This window comes from Nelusetta ayraudi, unplaced genomic scaffold (assembly GCF_046127955.1).
Source record: "Nelusetta ayraudi isolate G7.1 ecotype Tasmania unplaced genomic scaffold, CSIRO-AGI_Nayr_v1 ptg000135l, whole genome shotgun sequence".
In the NCBI taxonomy this organism is placed as follows: domain Eukaryota; kingdom Metazoa; phylum Chordata; class Actinopteri; order Tetraodontiformes; family Monacanthidae; genus Nelusetta; species Nelusetta ayraudi.
Genome location: NW_027466185.1, coordinates 7950988 through 7973004, shown reverse-complemented (window position 1 = coordinate 7973004; position 22017 = coordinate 7950988). Strand labels below are relative to the sequence as shown.

The 22017-nt window shown below is 51.1% G+C and overlaps 1 protein-coding gene across 7 annotated transcripts in view; it reads right to left on the bottom strand.

Moving 5' to 3' along the window:
* The window catches only part of foxp2 (forkhead box P2), a 111444-nt gene that overhangs the window by 26892 nt on the left and 62535 nt on the right, over window positions 1–22017 (bottom strand). For all 7 annotated transcript variants that reach the window (XM_076011471.1, XM_076011472.1, XM_076011474.1 and 4 more), the window contains 6 exons: window positions 19150–19275; window positions 9103–9240; window positions 7218–7307; window positions 5272–5461; window positions 3304–3667; window positions 1212–1316 (listed from right to left, as the gene is read on the bottom strand). In XM_076011471.1, the coding sequence (XP_075867586.1) occupies window positions 1212–1316; window positions 3304–3667; window positions 5272–5461; window positions 7218–7307; window positions 9103–9240; window positions 19150–19275 (1013 nt within the window). The remainder of the gene's footprint in view (window positions 1–1211; window positions 1317–3303; window positions 3668–5271; window positions 5462–7217; window positions 7308–9102; window positions 9241–19149; window positions 19276–22017) is intronic.

Below are 22017 nucleotides of genomic sequence, written 5' to 3'. Positions count from 1 at the left end.
CGGCTTTGCGGATTTGCGCTGCCGCCGCTGACGACTCATGGACGGACGTCCTGACATTGACGTCGCCTTCTGCCCCCCCCCCCCCCGACACCCTCTCCCCGCCCTTCCTCCTCCTCCCCTCGCCAGGAGTGTAAGCAAACGCGCTGGTCGGAGTCTGCGGGACCGTCAATTATGGCCGCCTTTGATCGTTTTTGGTGAAAATCCAGCTGAACGTCCTTCCTCCGCTACAACAATCGGCTGTTTATCGCTAAACAGGCGATAAACAGCCTATTTCTCCCGTCGCTTGGCTCCACCTGACTCGACTGACATGACTTCCCGTCTGAGTTTTTATGTTTGTTTTTTTCCCCCACGGAATCAATCGAAGTCCTGACCCAAATACAGCTCCCCACGGGTTGGACTACTTTTCGCACATTAGTTTTTTTCTTTTGTTAACGTCCGTGCCTGCAAAGAAATGCAAATCTTTTCTTCCTTTTTTTAGCAGGGGGGAACTGGGGGTTGGGTTGAAACGCCAGCGGAACAATGTCCCCGATTTCCAGGAGTTTATGCGAATCCGGGCGCCGGGACGCCTGACAAACACACACTCGGCCCGGTCGGATCGTTATTTCACAGTTAATTACAAATCTAATTAGAATATTCAAATTAAAAGCTTTTCCTTTTCTTCTCTGTGTGAGTGGTGGTGGTGGTGGGGGGGGGAGGGGGAGAGAGAGAGAGAGAGAGAGAGAGAGAGAGCGAGAGAGAGAGAGAGAAGGAGCGGGAGAGAGAAAGCGGGGCAAGTCGGTGAGTGGCAACGTGATAACCTGTAATCGGCGGAGCAGCAAACACCTTCTCCTCCTTTGATGCCCCCCCCCGCCCACCACCACCCTCACCGACATCCAGGCAACAAAGCCGGCCAATTACAAATGAGCTAATTAACTAAATTGTTGATGGAGCATGAAGAGTTCATTCGCTCCGGCGCTCCGCACCATGACAACGGTGAATGGAGGGAGGTGGGGTTGAGGGGAGGGGGCTCCTTTGTTGTGGAAGGTAAGCGCGTTAGCTCGCGCCGCCGTTAGCTCGCGCCGCCGTTAGCTCGCGCAGCTGTTAGCTCGCCCAGAACAACGTAGCAATCCCATTGGGTGCTGCCTGAGGAGAGCCGTACTGGATCAAAGGTCAAAGTGTGTTCTTTGTCTGTGCAGCAGGAGAGATGTTAGCGACGTGACGGCGACACCTACTTCAAAAACTGTCCAAAGTCTTCGCAAATGTTCTCGCAGCCGGGCCACTTGCACACGCCGTGGCCGTACAGCGGGTGCGTCCCGCCGCTTTCTTCGTGTAGTGAACTGCAGGGGGAAAACAGGGGGCGGAAAAACAGGTGAGCGGTCGTGGTTAGCACAGTGCAAAAAAACCCCAACAAAACAAAACAAGAGGGAGACACATGACTTCCCATCTGGTTTAAAACAAACTTTTGAGGATGAGATTTGAAAACGGGGAAAACAAAAAGTCATCGCGAGGTGCTCCTGTTAGGCGGTGTGATGCAAAGTAGCGAGGCTACGTTCAGAGTAGCCACGTCGCAGGTCGACGCTAAGTGGCTACGAGAAGAAGCAGAGCTAAAGGAAAACTGGATTTAAGGATTTTGGGAAACACCCACAAGTACGGCTGTTACACTGCGTTTAGGGTTTGTGAAAAGACGCTGATGAAAAATGAGACAAAAACAAACCAAACTTCCAGCTGCTAACGTAGCACCCATGCTACCCATGGGTTTCTCCCTGTTTTCCTTGCGGACCCAATAGGAAGCGGGATGAAAAGTAAATCTCAAATCGCGACGGTCGCTTCATTTTGGTGGTTCAAACTCTAACAAACACTTCTATGGGAATCAGGATATTCATTTTTTTTCTTTTTCAAACTCCAAATTGAACCCAAATAAGTTCTGACCCTGTCTGGACTGGACAGCACATCCCACTCAAGGTGACAGTTTAACCTTTAGGGCTCAGCGCTGGTGCGCATCTTTCAATGTGGGTGCCCCGTGTGAACTTGTGTGTGTGTGTGTGTGTGTATATTTATTTATTTATCTATTTTCTCTTACAGTGGAGGTTTTCTATCGATCGGCGTCGCTGACAATGGTCCTTGTTCAATCATTAGGACGCACGAGCGGCTCAGGAGGGATAAAGACTTCTCTTCCTCCTCCTCCTCTTCCTCCCTCCCCCTTGCCTTTCATTCCTCCTCACCTCCTCCTCCCCTCTGAAGGTATCTCTGTCGAGCCTCCTTTTTAGCGGCGGAGAGATAGCATCTACTTTAAACCAATTACACGGCACTTCCACCTCCACGGAGTCTCCGCCAAACAGCATCCGCCCGCCCGCCCGCCCGCAGTAGCGTCGTCGCTGCGCGATGCCTTATTATAATATCGCCCAAGAAAAGCCTTTGAATAATGCATGGGACGGATAGGCAGATATGTGAACAGCCCGTGTTTTCTTTTTTCGCCCCCCCAATTCGCGAGTGCTGCCGGGGCCGCCTTTTTTTTCTTCTAAAACACGCCATCACAAGGATAAACATCCTGGAAACGCCACTCAAGGCATCACGTATTCTGTTTACATGACAAGCAAGCAAGGAAGGTAATTTTCAAAAGAGGGAGGAGGAGGAGGAGGAGAGAAAAAAAAAGAGAAAAGCCAAAGCGCTAAATAGTTAATGTAGAAGGAGGATAGCTTGTCCCCCCCCCCCCCCCCCCCCCCACCGCCTTTCATGTTGCTGGTACATGTTCTCCCGGAAGGGGGTGGGGGGGGGAGCTCTTGTTTTGTTTTTTTTACTAATATCAAGATGCTGATAAACTATTGAACAAACAAACAAAACATCTTATTCCTCCCCACCCCGCTGCTGCCGCTTTTGAAATGAGGACAAACATGCAAAACACAAACAAGGCAGCGCAAACTTTTCATCTGCGCTTCTGTGTGTACTTGTTGTCTCCCCCCACCAAATTATTATTATTATTATTATTATTATTATTATTATTATTATTATTATTATTATTATTATTATTATTATTCAGGATGCACTGACACTGATAGCAGTATTGGGTATTGGTATTGACACTGCACGGCAGTGAAACTTCACGTCCTCGAAAAAGATGCTGGAGAATGATGTTCAAATGACACACAACATCTGTTACATCAATCGCCTTATCAAGTACTCATATCAGTATCAGTGAGTAGTGAGATGCAAGTGTTATCGGTGCATGCGTAATTATCATTATTATCATTACTATTGTTGTACTGCTTTACCTCTCAGCGCAATTATTATCATTCCAATGGTTGATGATGATTCTTATTGCTTTACCTCTCTCGCTCCCGCTCTCTTTCTCTCTCCCTCTCCCTCTCCCTCTCCCTCTCCCTCTCCCTCTCTCGCTCTCTCCTGTGGTTGAGGACGGGCGACTGTCCGTTGGCGATGGCGTGGTGGGAGATGGGAGGCGAGGCCTTGGCGGGGTTGGAGGAGGAAGATGAGGAGGAGGAGGAGGAGGTAGTCGAAGAAGAGTTGTTGGTAGAGAGGTCCAGGCCGCCACCGCCTCCTCCTCCTCCGCCGCCGCCGCCGCCGCCGGACGAGGCCGGACCGCCGTGCTTGATGCTGTTGTCGTCCAGGCCGTGGCCGCTGCCGCCGGTCACGTCCTTCCACAGCTGCTGCAGCTCGGCGGGACTCAGGCCGGCTGCAGGGGAGTGGGGGGGAGAATACTTCAGCTTTCAGACCGAGGGTCAGTATTGAAACTGTGCAAAGTAGACCAGTGTTCTTCAACCACTGCAACACACTAGTGGACTGTGAGATAATGTCAGGTGTGGCATGAAAAATATGCAATTTCACTCAATTGGTCACAAAATAATAATAACATTCCATTGAGTGACAGTGCTTTAAAAGGAATGTGAGTCTATTTCCCTCCCTTCATTCCTCCCAGTATATCAGCTTTGTGTGCATCTAAACAGGCCCAGGTATCACACTGACTGAGTGAATATATATATGTATGTAGTGATTATTAGGGTAAAAAGTGTCATCTTTTTGGTTGGTGGTGCCATGTAAAAAATGTGTCTCTGAAACACTGAGCTAGACACTGGTTGTCTCGTTCTTCTTCTTCTCCTTTGGGCCAATCACGTGCCTCTATCTCACTCTCGTCGTCCTACCCAACTGACTGACACTTTCAACCCCCGGGCGTCCTTCTAATCCCTCCCCACTGCTGTGGACCATCAACCCCGAGTAACCCTGTCTCCTCTCCTTTCTCCAGTTACACATCACATCGTCATCTGCAAATGCCATGTGGCCAGAGCCTCAACTCCTCCAATTCCTCCAAACTACCGGTCTAGTGGTCCAGGCATGGGCTTTTTATTGCAGCCCGCTGAACGTGGAGAAATTATATTAATCATAAATAAGTGATAAAGTAGCTGTATTCTATCCATGTGTTTTAAGAGTCATTTCAAATAGCTAAATACAGTTGGGCTTCAAAGACTCTGATTTTGATGTAACTTTTCATTTTCAATGGATGTTAAAGCACATGTTTTCTATATAATCCATGATATATTTTCTCTGTGAGGTGGGTCACCATTCAACCAACTCCATCTATCTGCTGCTGCTCCGTCCCCTCTGTCAAATGTTAGAACCCGTTGTGGCCCACCAGTGGAAAAGTTTGCCCAGCCCTGTTCTGGTCCAAGAAGAAACTAACTGATGAGTTGAAAGTCTCCCCGACCGACGAGGCTCTCGCTCGATTTTCCCCTCGTGCCTTGTGTACCATCGCCATTTTGCAGATCGACAAACAAACACGCACACAATTGCATTTTTTGCTCTGGGTTTCAAGTGCAAAGAGAATGGAGCCCGTTTCTCCCGCCTCCCCGCCATCCTTTTTTTTTTTTATTATTATTACTATTCCTCTCTTTCCGCTCCGGCTGCCTGCCTCTCGCTGAAGACCACAACAACAACAACAACAACAACAACGGCCATGACGATGACAACAGGAGTCGCGGCGTAGCGGCGATCGAGGAAAAGAGGAGGGGCCGGAGAGCGGAGGGGCGACGAGGAATCAGAAACAAAAGAAAGTGCCGATCAGATGCGAGGAGGGAGGAGCGACGGGTGGCGACAGCAGAAGAAACAACAGCGAGAGGAAGTCGAGAGGGAGTCGGGCGGGATGCGTTCGGGGGACGTGGGAAAACGCGCACACGACGGCGGAACCAGCCGGGGAAATTCAGCAGCGCCGCTGGCGATGGGCAGGTGACCCGAGTCACGTGATCCAAATCGGCTGAGGATCCCACCCGCTCCGGTCCCACTCACCTTGCGGGGGCAGGGTCTGCCCGGGCAGGGCGGCCTGGCCGGGGGCCGGGCCGGGCAGCGACAGGAGGCCCTGCCGCTGCATGTTGAGCAGGTGCTGCTGCTGCTGGAGCTGCTGCATCTGCAGGAGCTGCTGCTGGAAGACGAGCTGCTGGGCGGCCAGCTGCTGCTGCTGCTGCTGCTGCTGCTGTTGCTATAGCGAGGAGGAAGGAGGAGAGTGGGGGAGCGGGGAGGGAGGGCAAGGGAGAGGGAGGAGAAAAAAATAAAGAAAAAGAGTCAGGAGAGAAAATTAGAGGGGAGTTTAGAACGGAAGCAAGAGTGACGGCGGCAGTGTTTCCATTTGTTTTGTCTTTTTTAAGTACGGCTGCTGCTGTCAGCGGAGTCGGCGGAACCGGTCCGGATCGGTTTGCCCCCCCACCCGCCGTGACCTCAGCTGCTGCCCCTCCACTTCATGGAGGAGCTCACCTGCTCTCACCTGCGTTCCTGTTTCGCACGCTCAGGTTTATGTGGGCGCTCGGGCGCAAACAAACGCGCACACACAAAGCTTCACCGATCGGCACCCCCCTCCCCGGAACCCCCCCCCCCCCGGAACCCCCCAGCCGCCACCGACTCCCGGCAGTTAATTGTTTCGCCCTCGCCGACGGCCTGTGACCGGCCGAACGGGAGAGATTTACAGCGCGACTTCCCTCCCCCCACCTTCCTCCTCCTCCCCCTCCTCCCCATTATCTGCTTCAGCGACTTGTTTATCGGCAGGCCAGACACACTGCTGCTGCTGCTGCTGCCGGTGCATGAGCCCTTCGCAAGACAACAACCTGAGCCACGACAGACACAGGGGGAGGAATCCAAGGAACGCCGGGATCAGTAGGAGGAAGAGGAAGAGGAAGAGGAGAAGGAAGTTGGCAGTCAAAGCACTGAGGAGGTGAAGTGCTGATCACTCAAACTCATATTTATTTTTATTTATTTACCTTTCCTGTCTGGAAGTTTGGCAAAGCAAGCGTATTTAGCCCGCTGTTAACAGCCTTCTGCAAGAACATTAAAATCCGTCTCCAACAGGACCATTGATGGCGATCGTGCGCCAATGTGTGGTCTAAGACGGCAGAGCCGAAATGTGGCTGGTGTCATCAAATTGTAGTGGAGCCTTTTGTGACATCACAAAGGGCTGACGTCCAGAGACATGCATCTCTCACGCCCAGGACGGGCGTTTCGCTATGTGGGAGACTCTCGCCTCCCAGTCGGTGCATTCTCAGCTTCGTCTGAGACTTTGAAAGGGCCCAGTGCGAGGGGTTCGCCGCCCCCTAATGGCAGGAGAGCACACTGCAAAACAAGAGCGACATCGATCCCCGTTCCCTGGCGTCTGGCTTGATCTCGTAAAATAAAAAAAAAAAGTCCCCTCAGCAAGTGCAGAGATGGGTTCTGAGCGACTGCGGACGCGCGAAGGCACAAAATGGCCGACTTAAGACCACAATTTATTTTTCTGATTCTGTACACGTACTTTTTCTGGTTATCTATACATCCCGATCATTTAAGGTGCAGCGCAGAAGCCCCTGGACCGGGCCCTCGGGTTCCCACGCCTCCGTTGGTCTGTCTCACTGTCTGTCTGTCAGCTACCTGTCAGCTGTGATTTACGGGCGTCCCGGCGCAGTAATGTTAGCCGGCGGGGGGTGGTGGGGGTGGCTTCATTAACGAAAGACCCTCTTTGTGTCAAGCCTGCTAGCCGTGCCTGCGGGCTGCGTTTAATGATTGGGGTTCGAGGCAGGGAAGGAGTGTTTACGGACTTCCTGTGCAAGCTTTCAAAATTAAATATTCTGTTCTCTCTCTCTCTCTCTCTCTCTCTCTCTCTCTCTCTCTCTCTCTCTCTCTCTCTCTCTCTCTCTCTGTCTTTCTTCCCTCCGTTCTTTTGGTTCGTAATCTTCTGAGCGTATGTGTCGTCAGCGTGCGGGAGCTCCTACCTCTTTGACCTGCTTGCCGGGGTGCTGCTGCTGGAGGAGCTGCAGGTGGAGCTGCTCCTGTTGCTTCTTGTAAAACTCCTGCAGGTGTTGCTGCAAACATAAAAAGACACACACACACACACACACACACACACGCACACAGTGTCAAAACCAGGGTGAAAACATCTTGCGTGCGGCGTCGTAAAGGGACGGCAGGTATTTACTGGCCATGAGCTGGAGTCACTTACAGGGATACGGCCGACAGGGGAGCGAACAGATCCTCTCGTGAAAACAAATATATTAATAAGAAAAAAAGAATGAAAAATATGCGACACCTTCCTGTAAACCTGGGCCACCTGTGCACAAACTGTCGCCCGTCATAAATAAAAGTTTCCAACGGGTTCTGGCGTTTATATCTCTGCTTTACAGTCCCGTAGCTCCAGTAGGGGGAGCGGGCAGGGGTTGGGGGGGGGGGGGAATGATTTATCATACTCACTACACATTCGGCAGCAGGAGGGCGTCTGCTCTATTTTTTTTCCCTCTCTATATAAACAGGAAGTGAGCTGAACGAGTCTTTCTGAGATGAGTCTCTTGTATTGTCCGTGTGTATGTATTCTAGTTGACGACCTTCTTCTTCTTCTCGTCTCTGTCCATCCATCTGGTTGGTTGTCGCTTCGGCTGAAACGTTTGAAATGGGAATCGCTCGGAGAATCAATCGGAGTTTTGCGCCGGGGAGAAAAAAACATCGCCTCGGGCTGCAGGTGGAGGTGTCGCTGGGAACGGCGGGAAACTCCTGAGTGCCCCTTAACGAGGAAGCGATAATCAGAAGAGCCGACGTCCTTAATTAAGCCGTTCCCTTCCCGCTTAATCAAATCAATGGACGAGAGACGCACTTCAACTCTGACACCGGACACACGCTCTCTCTCTCTCTCTCTCTCTCTCTCTCTTTCTCAACAGCCGATCACATTACATCACCCGCTCCGAGCCGCGCCCTGCTCCACTCTCCTGGTTCCCCTCCCCCAGGTGGGCGCCACTGGGGGAATTGAACCGGCGACACAGCGCGGGACGGTTAATTGGAGGCGACGTGAGCAACAGCGCGTCAATTCTCGGATTCCTCTCGGTAAAGCGTGTCAAGGACATCGAGGCTGCTGCTGCTGCGAGCGCAGCATGTGCTAACGATGGGAACGACGTGGAGTGACTCCGGAGCTGCAGCAGGTGATCGGTCTACGTCCACGCCTCTCAGTTTCGGAATTTTAGAAGCAAACTTTCCCTCATTTGCTCTACACGAACCTGGTAGAAGGTCCTATTCCCGCTTCTCTCACAGCGTGGCCTCGTCGGATGGAATCAGGGGTGTGTGCATCAGGGGGAGGTCAGATGTTGTGGCGATAGAGTCAAAGCAGGGATGGCGAAGGTAGGAGCGGAAGAGGTTGGAAGTGGAGGAGCGAAGAGGAGATTTATGGATGTGGTGAAAGAGGAGGTGAAATCAGTCGGCACGAGAGAGAAGAGGACGCAGAGGATCAGGGTTAGATGGAGGTGGCTGATTGGCTGGAGGAAGAGGAGGAAGAGTCCACTGAACTCTTGAGACACTGCTCTATGTTGGAGGATGGCAAGACGGATGAGCTCCATTTCAGGGTTGAAACCTCATCAACCAGGCCGATTCAACAAAGTTATTTTTTCTTTTAATTACTTGAGAAATAACTTTATTTCAATCATTCTCTTACTCTCTATGCACTATTTTATCAACTGACTTGCTGTGGAAAGATTGTGCAACTGAGAGTTGAACTGAAGTTCCTTCCATCTATCTACCTACCTACCTATCTGTCTATCTATGTCTGTGACCGCAGCGGTGGAACGCAACCGCGTGGGTTTCGCGGCAACAAAACTTTTTCCGCACTTGTGAACGTACCTGCTGCAGCATGACGGCCTGCTGCTGCTGGAGCAGAGCCTGGAGCTGCTGCGGCGAGAGGACTTGCTGCTGGAGGATCTGCTGCATCTGCTGAGGTGTGATCACCTGGGGGCTCATCATGGCCACCGAGACTGGGACCTGCAGAGGAAGCAGAAAAGTGGGACGGTGGTCAGGACATTGGGGGGGTGGAAACAACCATTCAGAAATGTTTATTGGTAGTTTTTATGATTATTTTTTGATTTTTGTGGGAGCTCCTCGTGGCCGGGGCCCAGAGGAGACAGCTGAAGGACGAGGTGGGAGCCGCGTCGCTCGTCTTATTTTGCTTCGCCCGCATCCCCGCCGGGAAGAAGCCGCCGATTTAAAATTAGACGGAGACCTTAATTAGCGGGACCCCTGAACTCCCCGTACTTCGCCGCGCCTATCAACGCTGGGGCTGTCGCGGAACGCCCCGCGAAAGACACGCGGGCGCTCCGGAAGGTTGATTAAAACGGCGTTGATGAAAGTGAACGTGGCGGGAAGGGGGCGGTGGAGGGGTCGGAGGGTGAGGGGGGTCCATCCTGACCAATTTCATGGGAGGAAGACACCTCAGTTTGTTGGCTTCATTCATCCAAAATTTCATAACAAACCCTCAACAGTTCAAGGTGGTCAGAAAATTTGCAAGAGAGCTAACTGTGCCAGCTGGTCCCAATATGGTATCCTTGGAAAATGAAACTTTGCTTCATTCAATTCCATTAAAACAAAAATAAACCCTCACCAGAGTTGTTCTGAAATATTAGCAAGACAAGGTGCGCTAACTGTGCTAACTGTGCTAAATATGCTATTAGTGAAACCATCGCTTTCATTCTTTCAAAATTCCATTAAAAAAACAAACCCTTTGCAGTTCCGGGCACACAGAAAAATTAGCAACAAAACCAGGCTAAATTTCGCCTCTTTGGAAAGCGACACGGCCGCGTCGTGGTGTTAGCCGCGCCGGAAGACGCCGCCGTCTAAACGAGACTGACAGAGCGACGTCTCCGGCGCGTCCAATCCGCTAATTTGCTGAAGTTCCAGCGGGCCGGACGACGCGGACGCCCCCCGGATTTATTGACAGGCCGAGCTTTTGCGCCGCCGCGGCATAATTAATACATCAAAAAGCGACGGTGCAACACCTTCATGGGCGCTAATTGCGACAGTATCTGGCGCGGTGGGGGCCTTGCAGTTAGCTGCTGCCTAGGCGGCGTGTCAAGGGGCCAATAAGACGTCCCCGTCCTCGTCGGCCCGGCTAATCAAGCCGCCTTGATTACTTTCCACGTGTGTCTCTCCCCCTCCCCCACCTCCACCTCTCCCCCTGTCTCCCCCCCTCTGTCAGGCCTTGACACGTCCTTGTTTAGCTCTCCTCCTCCTGCTACTCCTGCGACGGGCAGCAGCCCAGCTCCCCCCCCGCCCCCCGACCCCCTCCCACCCCACCCCTCTTTGATTAGCCGAGACATTTGCATGGTCACTACACATTTTTCATTTTAGAAGTCATTATGCATTAGTGGCTCCTGATCGCCCGCCTTGACTAATCCTGATGAACTGAAAATCACAGCTGAAGGTCAACCTGCAGCCGGCCCCGCTGCACATTCATATTCATATTCAAACAAATCCTGCCTCCATTGTTCATTAGGGGTCTTAGGGAAAGAGGGGGGACTCCATCTAAGGTGGAGGAGGCAGCAGTAGCAGGAGGAGGAGGAGGAGGTGGAGGTGGTGGAGGATGTTGTGGTACATCTCTTTTCTTTCCGCTGACTCTCTGCAAAGGGAGAGCGGCCGCTCGCGCACAATGGGCAAGGCGGACGAACAAAAGGCATCGGGAAGGGGGAGGGGGGTAAAAAAAAAAAAGAAAAGTTGCAAATTACACAGCCGGTGTGTAATTATGCAAATGCTCTGCTTACACCTTCAGTGTTATTAACCCCTTAAAGGTGCATTTTTTGCAAGGTGAGTAATTACAACCCCTCGTCCCTCCAGGTCCCCAGGTTTCTTTTTTCTTTTTTTGCGTCGGACACCCAACGGGACGCACAACAACGACGCAAGTTTCAACATTTCAAACTCAGCGGGCGACTACTGCGGAAAGTGCCGCTTCCTCGAGAGTCCAAACAGGTAAAAAAAAACCCTGAAGAAATCAAAAGAAAAAGGGCAGCCAAGAGCGGCTTCAATGGGGCTCTTTTAAAAGGGAGGTAATGGGAGATAAGTCATTTAATTCAGCCACGGCTGCCAATGAGGAAGAGAGGTGAGGAAGACGAGGGTCGGCGGTGAAAAGAAAAGCGAGGAGGAAGGATGGCGGAGGGGGGATTGGGGGGTCGTCCATTGTGGAGTGCGGCACAATGCTAATTCCGCCGTTTAACTGCGCTGCTTTTCTGCTTGACGTATCAGAGGCTCCGAGATGAAAGCAGATAAGTAATTGCTCTCCTGGTTCTTATTCTTCACTGACAACCCATAAATTTAATTTTACACACACACACACACACACACACACACACACGCTCACACACATGCACGGGCACACGTTCATTTACATTTTCGAGTGCGTGACATGATAATTGCGGGAATATAACACCTCCATTTTTTTTGCGGGGATGCTGCCTGATTGACGGGAGCGGTGAATTGAAAGGAACAGGAGGCTGAATTGCCTCTCCTGGAAAATGATTTCGCCACGACGGGATGAAATTAATGAGCATTTTAGTGCTCGGTGGCGGTGGTGGTGGTGGTGGTGGCGGCAGGGCCGATGTAAACACCCTTTTACACCAGCCGTCCTTGGGCTTCTTTAGAACCAGGAGAGAAGATTTCCAAGGCTGTGGCTGCTGTTGAAGAGCCAATATATGATATTACAATATCATATGTTTCCTTTGCTGCTGTTCCAATGTCCCTGGCGATGAGTCAAGAGGTTGATAAGACACCCGTGACTTGTATTCCTTGTCAACCTTTGCAGGCCAAAAGACATTTTTGTCACAAGCTGAAGCCTGAAAGCAGCCTTCCCACGAAAGGTCAAGACTCTCCAAGAGTGCGTGAGTCACTCTGGGGCCAAAAAACGGAATCGCATTCTATACGTTTGGAATTGTGTAATGCATTTGGAGCCCCACCAAAATGCTCCGATTCTGTCAAATGTTGAAAAATGTATCATTTTCGGTGCCAAATTCCGATATCCAAGAAAGACCATTGTTGTGCCTATGGGACCTAAATCATATTAATAATATGTAGTGTGGCTCTGCTTCATTAAGGAGGATCAAGAAAGCAACAAAGGAATTGAATAACTTGAATCACCCAGAAAATGGAAAATAAAAGTTGTTTTTTTTAACTCTCGTATCAAAAACATATTCTGGAACCAGTACTGAAACTAGGTGAAGTATCGGAACTGGCGTCATGTCAAAAAATGTTGAACGACACCCATCCCTTCTACTGTCTGATTGGGCCGTGCGTTAATATGGTCAAGTCCACTTTTAGCCTGTGTGGCTAGTTAACTGCGCTAGTACCGCCGAGCGCCTCAACCGGTTGACAAAACGCACTGCCAACAATTACACCCGCAACGCTTTATCTTCACAGCGGCGAGGTCTTCCTTCTTCTTCTCCTCCTTTTTTTTTTTAAACAGGCAAACTCAGATTAGCTAAAGCGGGAGATAAGTGGCGTATCAGAGTTCAAACTTAAATAATTACGGCAGCAGGGAGGAGGAAGAGGGGCTCCTTTTTTCATCACCACTTCGCGGCGCCCCGTTCGGCAGCAGAGGGGAAAGTGGTTATGAGGTGTCGCCTATAAACATCGGGGGGGGGCGACCGCCGTCGTGAGGGGGGCGGGGGTTTCTCCGCGAAGGAGGCTGCTCGCCGGACAAGGGGGCGGGGGGTAGAGCTGGGCCAGATAAGTGCAATGAAAAATGGAAGGGTCCTAGTCAGTAATTAGTCTGGATCCCGGGCAGGAAGAGTCACCGCTAATTAAGTCGCCAGCATCCGCGAGGAGACGGAGAGAAAAAGAATCCACAGCCAGAGCCATTGTCTCTCTCCCCCCCCCGCCCCCCCTTTTTTTTTTTTTTTAATCTCAAACTCCTGAGGATTCCCAGGGGAAACCAGACCAAAGAAAATTAAAAATTAAAAATTTCCAACCCGACCCCAATTTTAGCTTCTGGACTCACCGACCTCTTAGCTCCATTTGCGGCCAAAGCCAGCTAATTTGCTAACCAATTACTGCCAAATAGTGCCGTGTGAGCGCCGATAGCCGGGGACGTTCCACTAGAAGACCTCCGACTACCGCCTGACTCCAAAGTTCAAGGGCGCCGCCTCCGAGAAAACGTCGTACGCCTCTGGAAGCCTCCGGGTGGCAGGGGGGGGGGGGGGGGGGGTGATCAATAAGTGGGATTGTCCGAGCAGAAGCTAAGTGGATTACTGGATGTTTTCCTCAATCAATTCCCATAGTGGCCGTCTGGGCAACGCATGGGAAGTGCAATTTATCAAAACATGAAGAGCCGTCACGGAGAGAAAAAAAAGCCTCCGATCAAAAAGCAGCCAAATGGGATTGAGATGAGGCCGGTACGGTTTTGAGGGTATTGATTAGACCCTACATGCAGATTGTCATTGATTGAGGCCCTGGACCAAGAGTCACGTCTCTCAGGTCCGCACCTGACTTGACCAATATTGTGAATACATCCGCGCTCCTCATTTAATATGGACACACAGCCACTGTATGTTCAGTGTTCCATATCCAGGTGTTCTTTTCGCCACATGGCTGACTGATTAGAATTTTCCTGATGCAACAGTTGCGTTTGGGGCCGGGGGCACGGAGTGACCAAGAGGCCGCTGTCGAAAACCTGAGGAACGCCGCTGCAGTCGGAAAAGTAGGGAAAGAGTTCAGCAGGTTCAGCAACCTCGCAGCAATCAACGTCCGGGCCCTGAAAATAACTGTGGAATACTTATTTTTATTAATCAGGAGTGAAAACCCCCCTTAGCCTAAATCTTTTTGTACAAAACGCATTGCCTGGCTGTGGCTGCGTTATCTGAACGGCTCCCTGCGGGGAAGGGGAGTCGCGAACGGGACGGCCGACAGGGCAACGACGGCGGGGGGAGGGAGTGAGGGAGGGAAAGAATCCCAAAAGTGCCGAGAGTGTAGAAGTGGCGAATTTGAAAGAGGGCGACGGGGGAGGAGGTGGCGGTGGTGGGTGAGGACAAAAAGCGAAAGAGAGAGAGAGAGAGAGAGAGAGAGAGAGAGATGGGTCTGGGTGTGGGGGACGTGTGGGGAGGTGAGGGGGAGGAGGGGGGGCGACACTTCCCTCTGATGTTGCAGGTAATACGGCCTCGGCCGGATCAGCCTCTTCATCAGTGACACACAGTAAATTACAAGCGCTTCAAGCAGCTCAGTGAATTATAGTTCATCACTTGGATAGGCTTCAACACCCCCCCCCCCCCACCCCCCCCACATACACACTCACACACACACGCCAACCAACCGGGGCCCTCCGCCGTATCAGATCCGCCGGTTAGGATCCAATTAACACCGCGGCCGGAATCATCTGATTGCATGTGTAAGGGCTGGTATAACTCGTTTATTGCGCCCATGTATCTTCTGTCACGAGGTAAATTTGTTGCCGCTACATCAAAGGTCTGAGACGTTTTTTTTTTTTTTCCCCCCCAACTACTTCTGCCGCTATCCTTCTTTCCTCTCCCCCCCACCCCCCCACCCCCCTTTTTTTTCTCTCTCCCCTCTCTTGATCCTCTCTCCGCCAAACTCCGGCTACCTCGCCTCGGGGTTTCGCGCTTCCACTTCTTTTGCATCACAATGATGAACCTGCTCTGTCCTCGCAATTTAAGCAATCTTGTCCTGTAGGTGTTGTAAATGCGGGGGAGGGAGCGAGGGAGGGCGGCGGAGCGGAGGAAGAAGAAGAAGGAGGAGAAGAAAAAAAAACTTGTTTTCTGGTTACAAAAGCAGTAACCAAGGGTGTTTGACTTTAAATGTGCTGACGCTTTTTTTCCCCCTCTCCCCCGCCGCCTCCGAGAGTCAACACAAGTTTTCCTCATGAATAACATAATATTTCTCTCCCGCCTCCTTCATGCTTCTAATTTTCCCCTCTCTATTTTCAGATCCGACCGGAGGGGATGAGGTGGAAACGATCTGTGTGTGTATTCACAAATGTAAAAATGCGAGAGCGGCTTCCTTCGGCCACGCGTGCCGCCGCCGCCTGCTAACCTGCAACCGAGACGGGCGGCGTGCGTTCCGGCTGAGAGGCAATAAGAGGGCGAGCGCGTGATATTGGCTCAGCGGTGAGAGCGCTGACCTGACCTTTAAAAAAAAAGTGTAGCGCTGCCGGGGATGGCCCAGTGCCCAAAAGCAATCTGCAGAGTTTACGGGGATGGTGGTGGGCGCGGTCTACGTTTGGAACGTCGTGCGGATGCCAGAAAATTCAATTTGTACCTTGTTGTGCGGACAATTCTTTGAGAATTTGATGGGGCTGAGACGGCTCGCTAGCTCAGCGGTGGTCAAGCTGCTTCCTGTTGAGGCCTCCTCAGACTGTGCAAGAAGGTTCTTCCTGGGATTCGTGAATTGCATTTGCCGAAAAGCCACAAACAGCTAAAATGCTATTTAGCTTCTATATCAGGACGTGCGACCCTGACAACTGCGTTCAAAGTTGACCTAAATCCCCCCCCCCTGCATTGTTTCCCCGTTATGATGTCGGCTTTGGACTCCGGCTGCACGTCCGAATGCCATGAGCTTCCCCCGTGTGATTGGCCGATTGGCCAAATGCTGTGTACGGTACATGCTAGCGCGCAAACTGCAACTCACACACAAAGTCACTCCTGACAACTCAAGGGAGGGGGGGGGGGCATTCTGCTGGCGAGGGAGGGAGCGCGGGGTGGGGGGGTTGAAGAAGAAAGAAAGAAAAAAATAAAACAACTGTCAGATGTGTAGGCCGCCGGTAATCCTCTCCACCGCTGCTCGTCCGCGTTTCTTTATTTGTATTTCCAAATGTCAGTGTATAAATGGCTTTCGGGATGGAGGTTGCGCCGGGGTTACGTGCCACGCCGGAGACGAGGAGGAGGAGGAGGAGGAGGAGAAGGAGGAGGAGAGCCGAGGGGAGGCGAGGAGGAGACGAGAGGGCGTTTGCGCGCCCTGGGAGAGGCGTGTAAAGCGGCGTGGAAGGAGGCAGGGAGGGGATTTACAGGCAGAAATAGGTGTTTATTGAGCGCTCCCGCGGGCTTAGCGTGTAATAATAGACCCGTCACATTACGCAAATGCGGAGGAGCGGCTCTCGCGTGCGCGTGTGTTTGCGTGTGTACGTGTTTGTGAGACTTGTTTTCTTTCCTCTCCCTTCATCCTTGCCGCCGATGTGCGCGCACGCCGCCGAAGCCGCTTCCGCGTCGCCGAGCGGGATGAGAATCAGTCGGGCGAGAGGCCTTTAGTCGCTAATACGCGTAATTAAAACCGCAAGCTGTGGCACTTAGACGCTTGTGTACTAAATAATTTACATGCCATGATCTATGGATGGTTTCCCCTCCCACCACCGACGACCCCCGCCTTTAAATGCTAGAAGATTGGGTGAACAGAGGAGGGGGGGTCGTGGGTATGTGTGTGTGTGTGTGTGTGTGTGTGTGGGGGGGGGGGGGGGGGGGGTCTAAACACAAAATAAACCAGCAGAGGATTTTATCGGGGTGTCACGCTTGGCGTTAATCCGCCTTCGCCGACTTTTCCGCTTCCTCTAATCGTGCAAGGGGATCAATGCCACGCTGCTCCTGCAGGGGGCGAGCGGGAGGGGGGTCCGTCGGGTGTGGGGCGCTGGGGGGCGGGGGGAGAACCATCGCCGCCTGCCTGATTGCCAGTCGACTGTTATCGCGCCGAGGCGCCGACAATTAACTGCTCGGCAGCGCTCATTTTGGCCCCCGTGATCCAGGTAAATAATGCCGCTTTATTAGGTAAACTCCCACAAGACAGGAATAAATTATCTGTGCCGCCGACGGTGGCGGGGGGGGAGTAAATAGAGCAAAACAAGGGTTTTAATGAAGAGTTGCGCCTGCTTTCAGATTGATATTTGCACAATGGGAGCGCAATTTGAAAACGAGCCCATCCAAGGGCACGGCAGCCGGATATTCCCACTGCAAGAAGAGGGAAGGAAAAAAAAAATCCAAGCGGATTCTACTGGGGGGGGGGTTCTTACGCTTCTTTCTTTCTTTTTTTTCTCTTTTCAGGCCGTTAATAAATAAAATAGCTGGATCAACAGCTGGATTAGCCGGGGAGGCCGGAGGACAGGGACTGGTCGACGGGCTTCCTGATTCCATATTGATTCACATCGCCGACGAGGCCGCGGTAAGCAAAATGTAAATATTCAATATTTACCGTCAGGCCGGCCGTTATTAGAGGCAGCGGGTCGAACCCGGGGATCGCAGCCGTCGTGCGATATTCGTTCAATATTGCCTTGGTGGCCGTTTGTAGATCAGCATCCCGATTGTTTAAATAGGTTTTTTCCCACTTCGACGGGCGCAGCAGAAGAAGAAGTAGAAGTGGAAGAAGAAGAAGAAGAAGAAGAAGAAGAAGAAGAAGAAGAAGAAGAAGAAGAAGAAGAAATGGCAGCAGCAGGATGAGGCAATAAGTCGCGCTAAAGCTCGCTGCCCACCGTGTTCCTCCATAAATAAAAACAGCGGATTTCCCCAAATCCCTTCCACACGTCGCTATGCCGATGATCTCGTTGAGCTTGGACTGAATTATTTGCGTCTCATCCCCTCACCGCTGTGTAATTAGGGACACAGGAGGGCTGGGGGGAGGGGTGCGACTCCAATTTAAGGTGTCACTGTTGTTCGGAAAAAAAATAGAAAAAGTCTATTGGTTATCGCCAGTTCCCTTGACGTTAGCCTCTAATGAGGTGAACAGGCGCTCCTAGGTAGCTGTTAGCTTTAGCACGCCGGTGACTGGTTTAAACTACGTTTTAAAACGCATATTTACACTGGTGAGCATCCTCCGAAAAATGCAGCTGTTCAGTGGGTGTGTGTTGGTGATCTTTTCTCAAATTACCGGCAACAGAAATAGACGGCGCCACAAATCAATAAGGCAAATTAGCGTTGACAGGTTGGAAATGAGAGGCAGTTAAAATTAGCCGCCGTCGAGAGGCGAGAGATGCTTCGTTCTGATCCGAGTGCCGCCCCTCGGCGCAAAGGAACGACCTACGCACGGCACGCCCGCACGTTTTATCATGGATGGAACTGTAGCACAGTTTGGTTTGGGAGTGCATGATTTCCCTGCGTCCAAAAGCTCAGAGCGGCCAAACGAATGCTACGCTAATCCTCGCTGCAGTCTCAGTAGCTTTGCGTCGCAACGAGGAAAAACAAATTAATCTGACATTGAAATGTACACCCGGCAAAATTTAGTAATAGTAGTGTGAAATAACCACACTTTAATTCCCAAATTCTGCTCTCATCGGCAAATCTGCTAAGTGCTGTTAGCAACGTTAACGCACCGATCCGCTGCTTTGCCTTCACCCGGCTCTTGAAACAGACAACAACCTCCGAGTGATCCAGTTCATCATCGGATACACTACCAGTCAAAAGTTTGGAAAGACAAACGCAAGTCACGCAGTCTTTTTTTTTTTTTTTTTTTTTATCTGTACAACTGTATACGATAGATGCTGAAGATGTCAAATATATGAGCAAGATATATGTAATCATGCAGTAAAGAAAAACACATTAAATAACTCTAAATATGTTTTTATGAAAGGTGGCTAAGACATTCAATTCAGCGGGTGTGTCCAAACTTTTGACTGCTAGCGTACGTAGCCTAGCAACATAAAGAGCGCCTCCCGCTGCAAAAAAACAAGGCAATATCCCTTTAAAACAATGGACGAGTCTCCGGCTGTGACATCTTCCTCCGGCCTCGAGGGGTGGGGAGGGAGTGCTGGGGGTGTGGGGGGGGGGGGCTCCTCCGGAAAACTTAGGATTCCGGCAGCGGGCTTCGAGGATTGCGTGGGCAAATCAAACACACTTGTGGAACAGAGGAAATCTTCTTTTCGGGGAGGAGCATGTATTATGGATAGACTTAAGAGATTAGACGGCGGAGCCGCTTTTTCTTTACCTGCAGTGGACGCTGCTGCTGCTGCTGCTGCTGCTGCTGCTGCTGCTGCTGCTTGTCCTGCGTCTTTGGAGATTTCAGGCCACCGTTAGGCTGCTGCAAGAGTAATTGCCTCGCCGCTTGTAGGGCCTGGGATGGAAGAGAAAAAGAAGAAGAAGAGACAAAAGGTGACGTGGCGAACAGGGACAGAAGAAGGAGGACAAGGCGGCTTTGCTGGGTTTTTTTGTACCGTTTGTTTGTTGTTTTTTTCTCTTCCCCTGAAACCAAAGAAATCGCACAATCTGCTTGAGATGCGACGACACGCGAGCGGAGAACAACGACAGTTTGTCTCGAGTGGCGGCAGAAGAGAGAAAAGGCAGAGCATCAGTGGAATTGACCTGTCTAGTGTGTGCTCAACTGAAATACCCACTTCTCTCAGCAAATTACCGCCACATTTGCATATTCATAATATCAATTTGAAGTAGCGGCAGCAGCACCAGCAGCGGCAGCAGCAGCAGCAGCGGCAGCGGCGGCGCCACGCCAAGAGCCCCTGCGAGCTGTAATTAAAATTGACAAAATCAACATTAGGCCGTGTTTAATGTGAATTAAGAGGCGAGCGCGGCTAATTTCACAATGTGCATCATTGCCGCCGCCGCCGCCTCCGCCGCTGCTGCTGCTGCTGCTGCTGCTGCTGCTGCTCGGCTGGAAGGAAGAGGAGAGGAGATGGTTGGGGAGCAGCGAGAGGTTTTTTGTTTTGAGGGATTTTTTTTTTTATTTTTCACCAGAAATGATGTTTTCCAGAGTTTTTGCGGAAGTGCCGACGACGACTGGGACGCGGCGCTCGCGACTTTGTTTCTCTGGGAGTCTGATGGGAAAACAGCAACTCCTCCTCCACCTCCTCCCCCACCACCTCCTCCTCCTCCCCCTCGATGCTGAGCTCCCCCGCCACAACCAGCAGGTACAGCAGCAGCAGCAGCTGGGCTGAGCAGCTTTTTTCCCCCCGCTCGGCTCCTTCAAGAGCCGATGATGAAAAGAGTCTGGCAGGGAGGAGAGCGTCGCGCACAGCTGCCGCTGCCGCTGCTGCTGCCACTGCCGCTGCTGCTGCCGCTGCTGCTGCCGCTACGTCCTTCAAGCCCACGAGCATCAAGTGGGAAAAAAAATAAAAATACATGCAGTCGCCCGCAACACGGCGACGCAACACAACAACTTCACAGGTGTTTCCGTGCTTTTTCTTTTTTGTTTCCCCCCTGATGACAAAAGAAGAGGACGAGCGGGAGGAGAACAGATACACACACACGCACGCACGCACACACAGACACACACACACACACACACACACACACACACACACACACACTCACACAGAGAAATACTCAGACTCAGAGAGTGACACTTCCTCATGAATCGAGTGTGCTCATTTTACATTTCTGCCCGCTTGTGCCGGTATCCATGACAACGGGTTGGGGGGCTGTCTGTGTGTGTGTGTGTGTGTGTGTGTGTGTGTGTGTGTGTGTGTGTGTGTGTAGGGAGGGTGGGGGGGCACGGCCGAGCAATGTTTGAACTGGTACATTGTGATCCTGAGCAAACAAGGTGAGGGTGAAGAGGAGGAGGGAGGCTGAAGAAGAAGAAGAAGAAGAAGAAGAAGAAGAAGAAGAGAAAAAAAAGAGTAGCCATGTTTCAACACCCTCGGGGGAGGAGGGGGGTCACAGTCACCAGACCCCACCCCCCATCTCCCCCTTCGCCCCCCTATACCACTGCTGATCAATTACGAGAAGACAGAGGTGGCGCTGCCTTCATCCATCCGTCTGGTGCTGATGGGGGGACGGGGGGGTGGAACTCCAGTAAACAAACAGGCACGATGCCGCCACCGGCTTCTCCATGCATCGATCTGTCTAAGCCCCCCCGGTCAGAGGAGCCACCCGCTTGCACGTGCACAAAAAAAGAAAAAAAAAGAAAAAAAAAAGAAATTGGCGCAAAAACCTGAGCAGAAATTCAGCCATCAGGGTGCAGGGTGAGATCACTGCTCACACAGGAGTGGACAGAAGTAGATACTTAAAATGTCTCCACTTAGTCGTGACTGCCCTGTCTAGTGTGTCTAGTGTGTCTATGTCTATGTCTCCTGGAATTAATGTTTCTGGAATTTCTTGTATTTCCTGTATATTTTATTTGTGGTCTTGTTTTTAGTGCTGCAACAGCGTAGTTTCCAAATTTGGGATCAACAAAGTGCATTTATTCGATGACTGTAGTTCACAGGTGTCAAATTTGGCCAGCGAGGCAATACAAGATCTGGCCTGCTGGGTTTATGCAGCACATGTACCACTGGTACTACAAATCCCAGAATGCCCTACTGGTATTTGGTCATGTCAAACAGGACAGGACGCTCATTGGAGGATGTGATTTTTACATAACTAGTTTACTGTGATTTTATTTTGAAATGTATTATTAGCCTGTTTGGGTCTGTATAAAAAGCGTCACTGTTTTTCTGGAGGAAGATTTTTTTTTTCCAATAAATATCAATGTTGGCCCGAGACTTTTTCCAAGTTTTAAAATGTCTCCGACTGTTTGAGTTTGACACCCATGCTGTGGTTGTTTATGTTTATTAAATATTTTTACTGGGACTTTATAACAGCAGACCTGTCACCATTCCAACGAATCAGAGAGCAGGAAATCTTTAAAGGACTTTAAATGTCTTCTTTGAGTTTGTTCTAGTTTCTCCAAGAACAAAAATCCAGGCTAATCATTAAGTCAGAAATAAGCTTGAGATGCGGTGGTGTGGTGGGAGTGGTCAGTAGCGACCAACACGGGCTTAAAAAACAACTCCTCTGTATCGGCTTTCTATTTTTTTCCTTCTCCTCCTCCTTCACACTGCAGGCGAGGCGGCTAAACAAATTC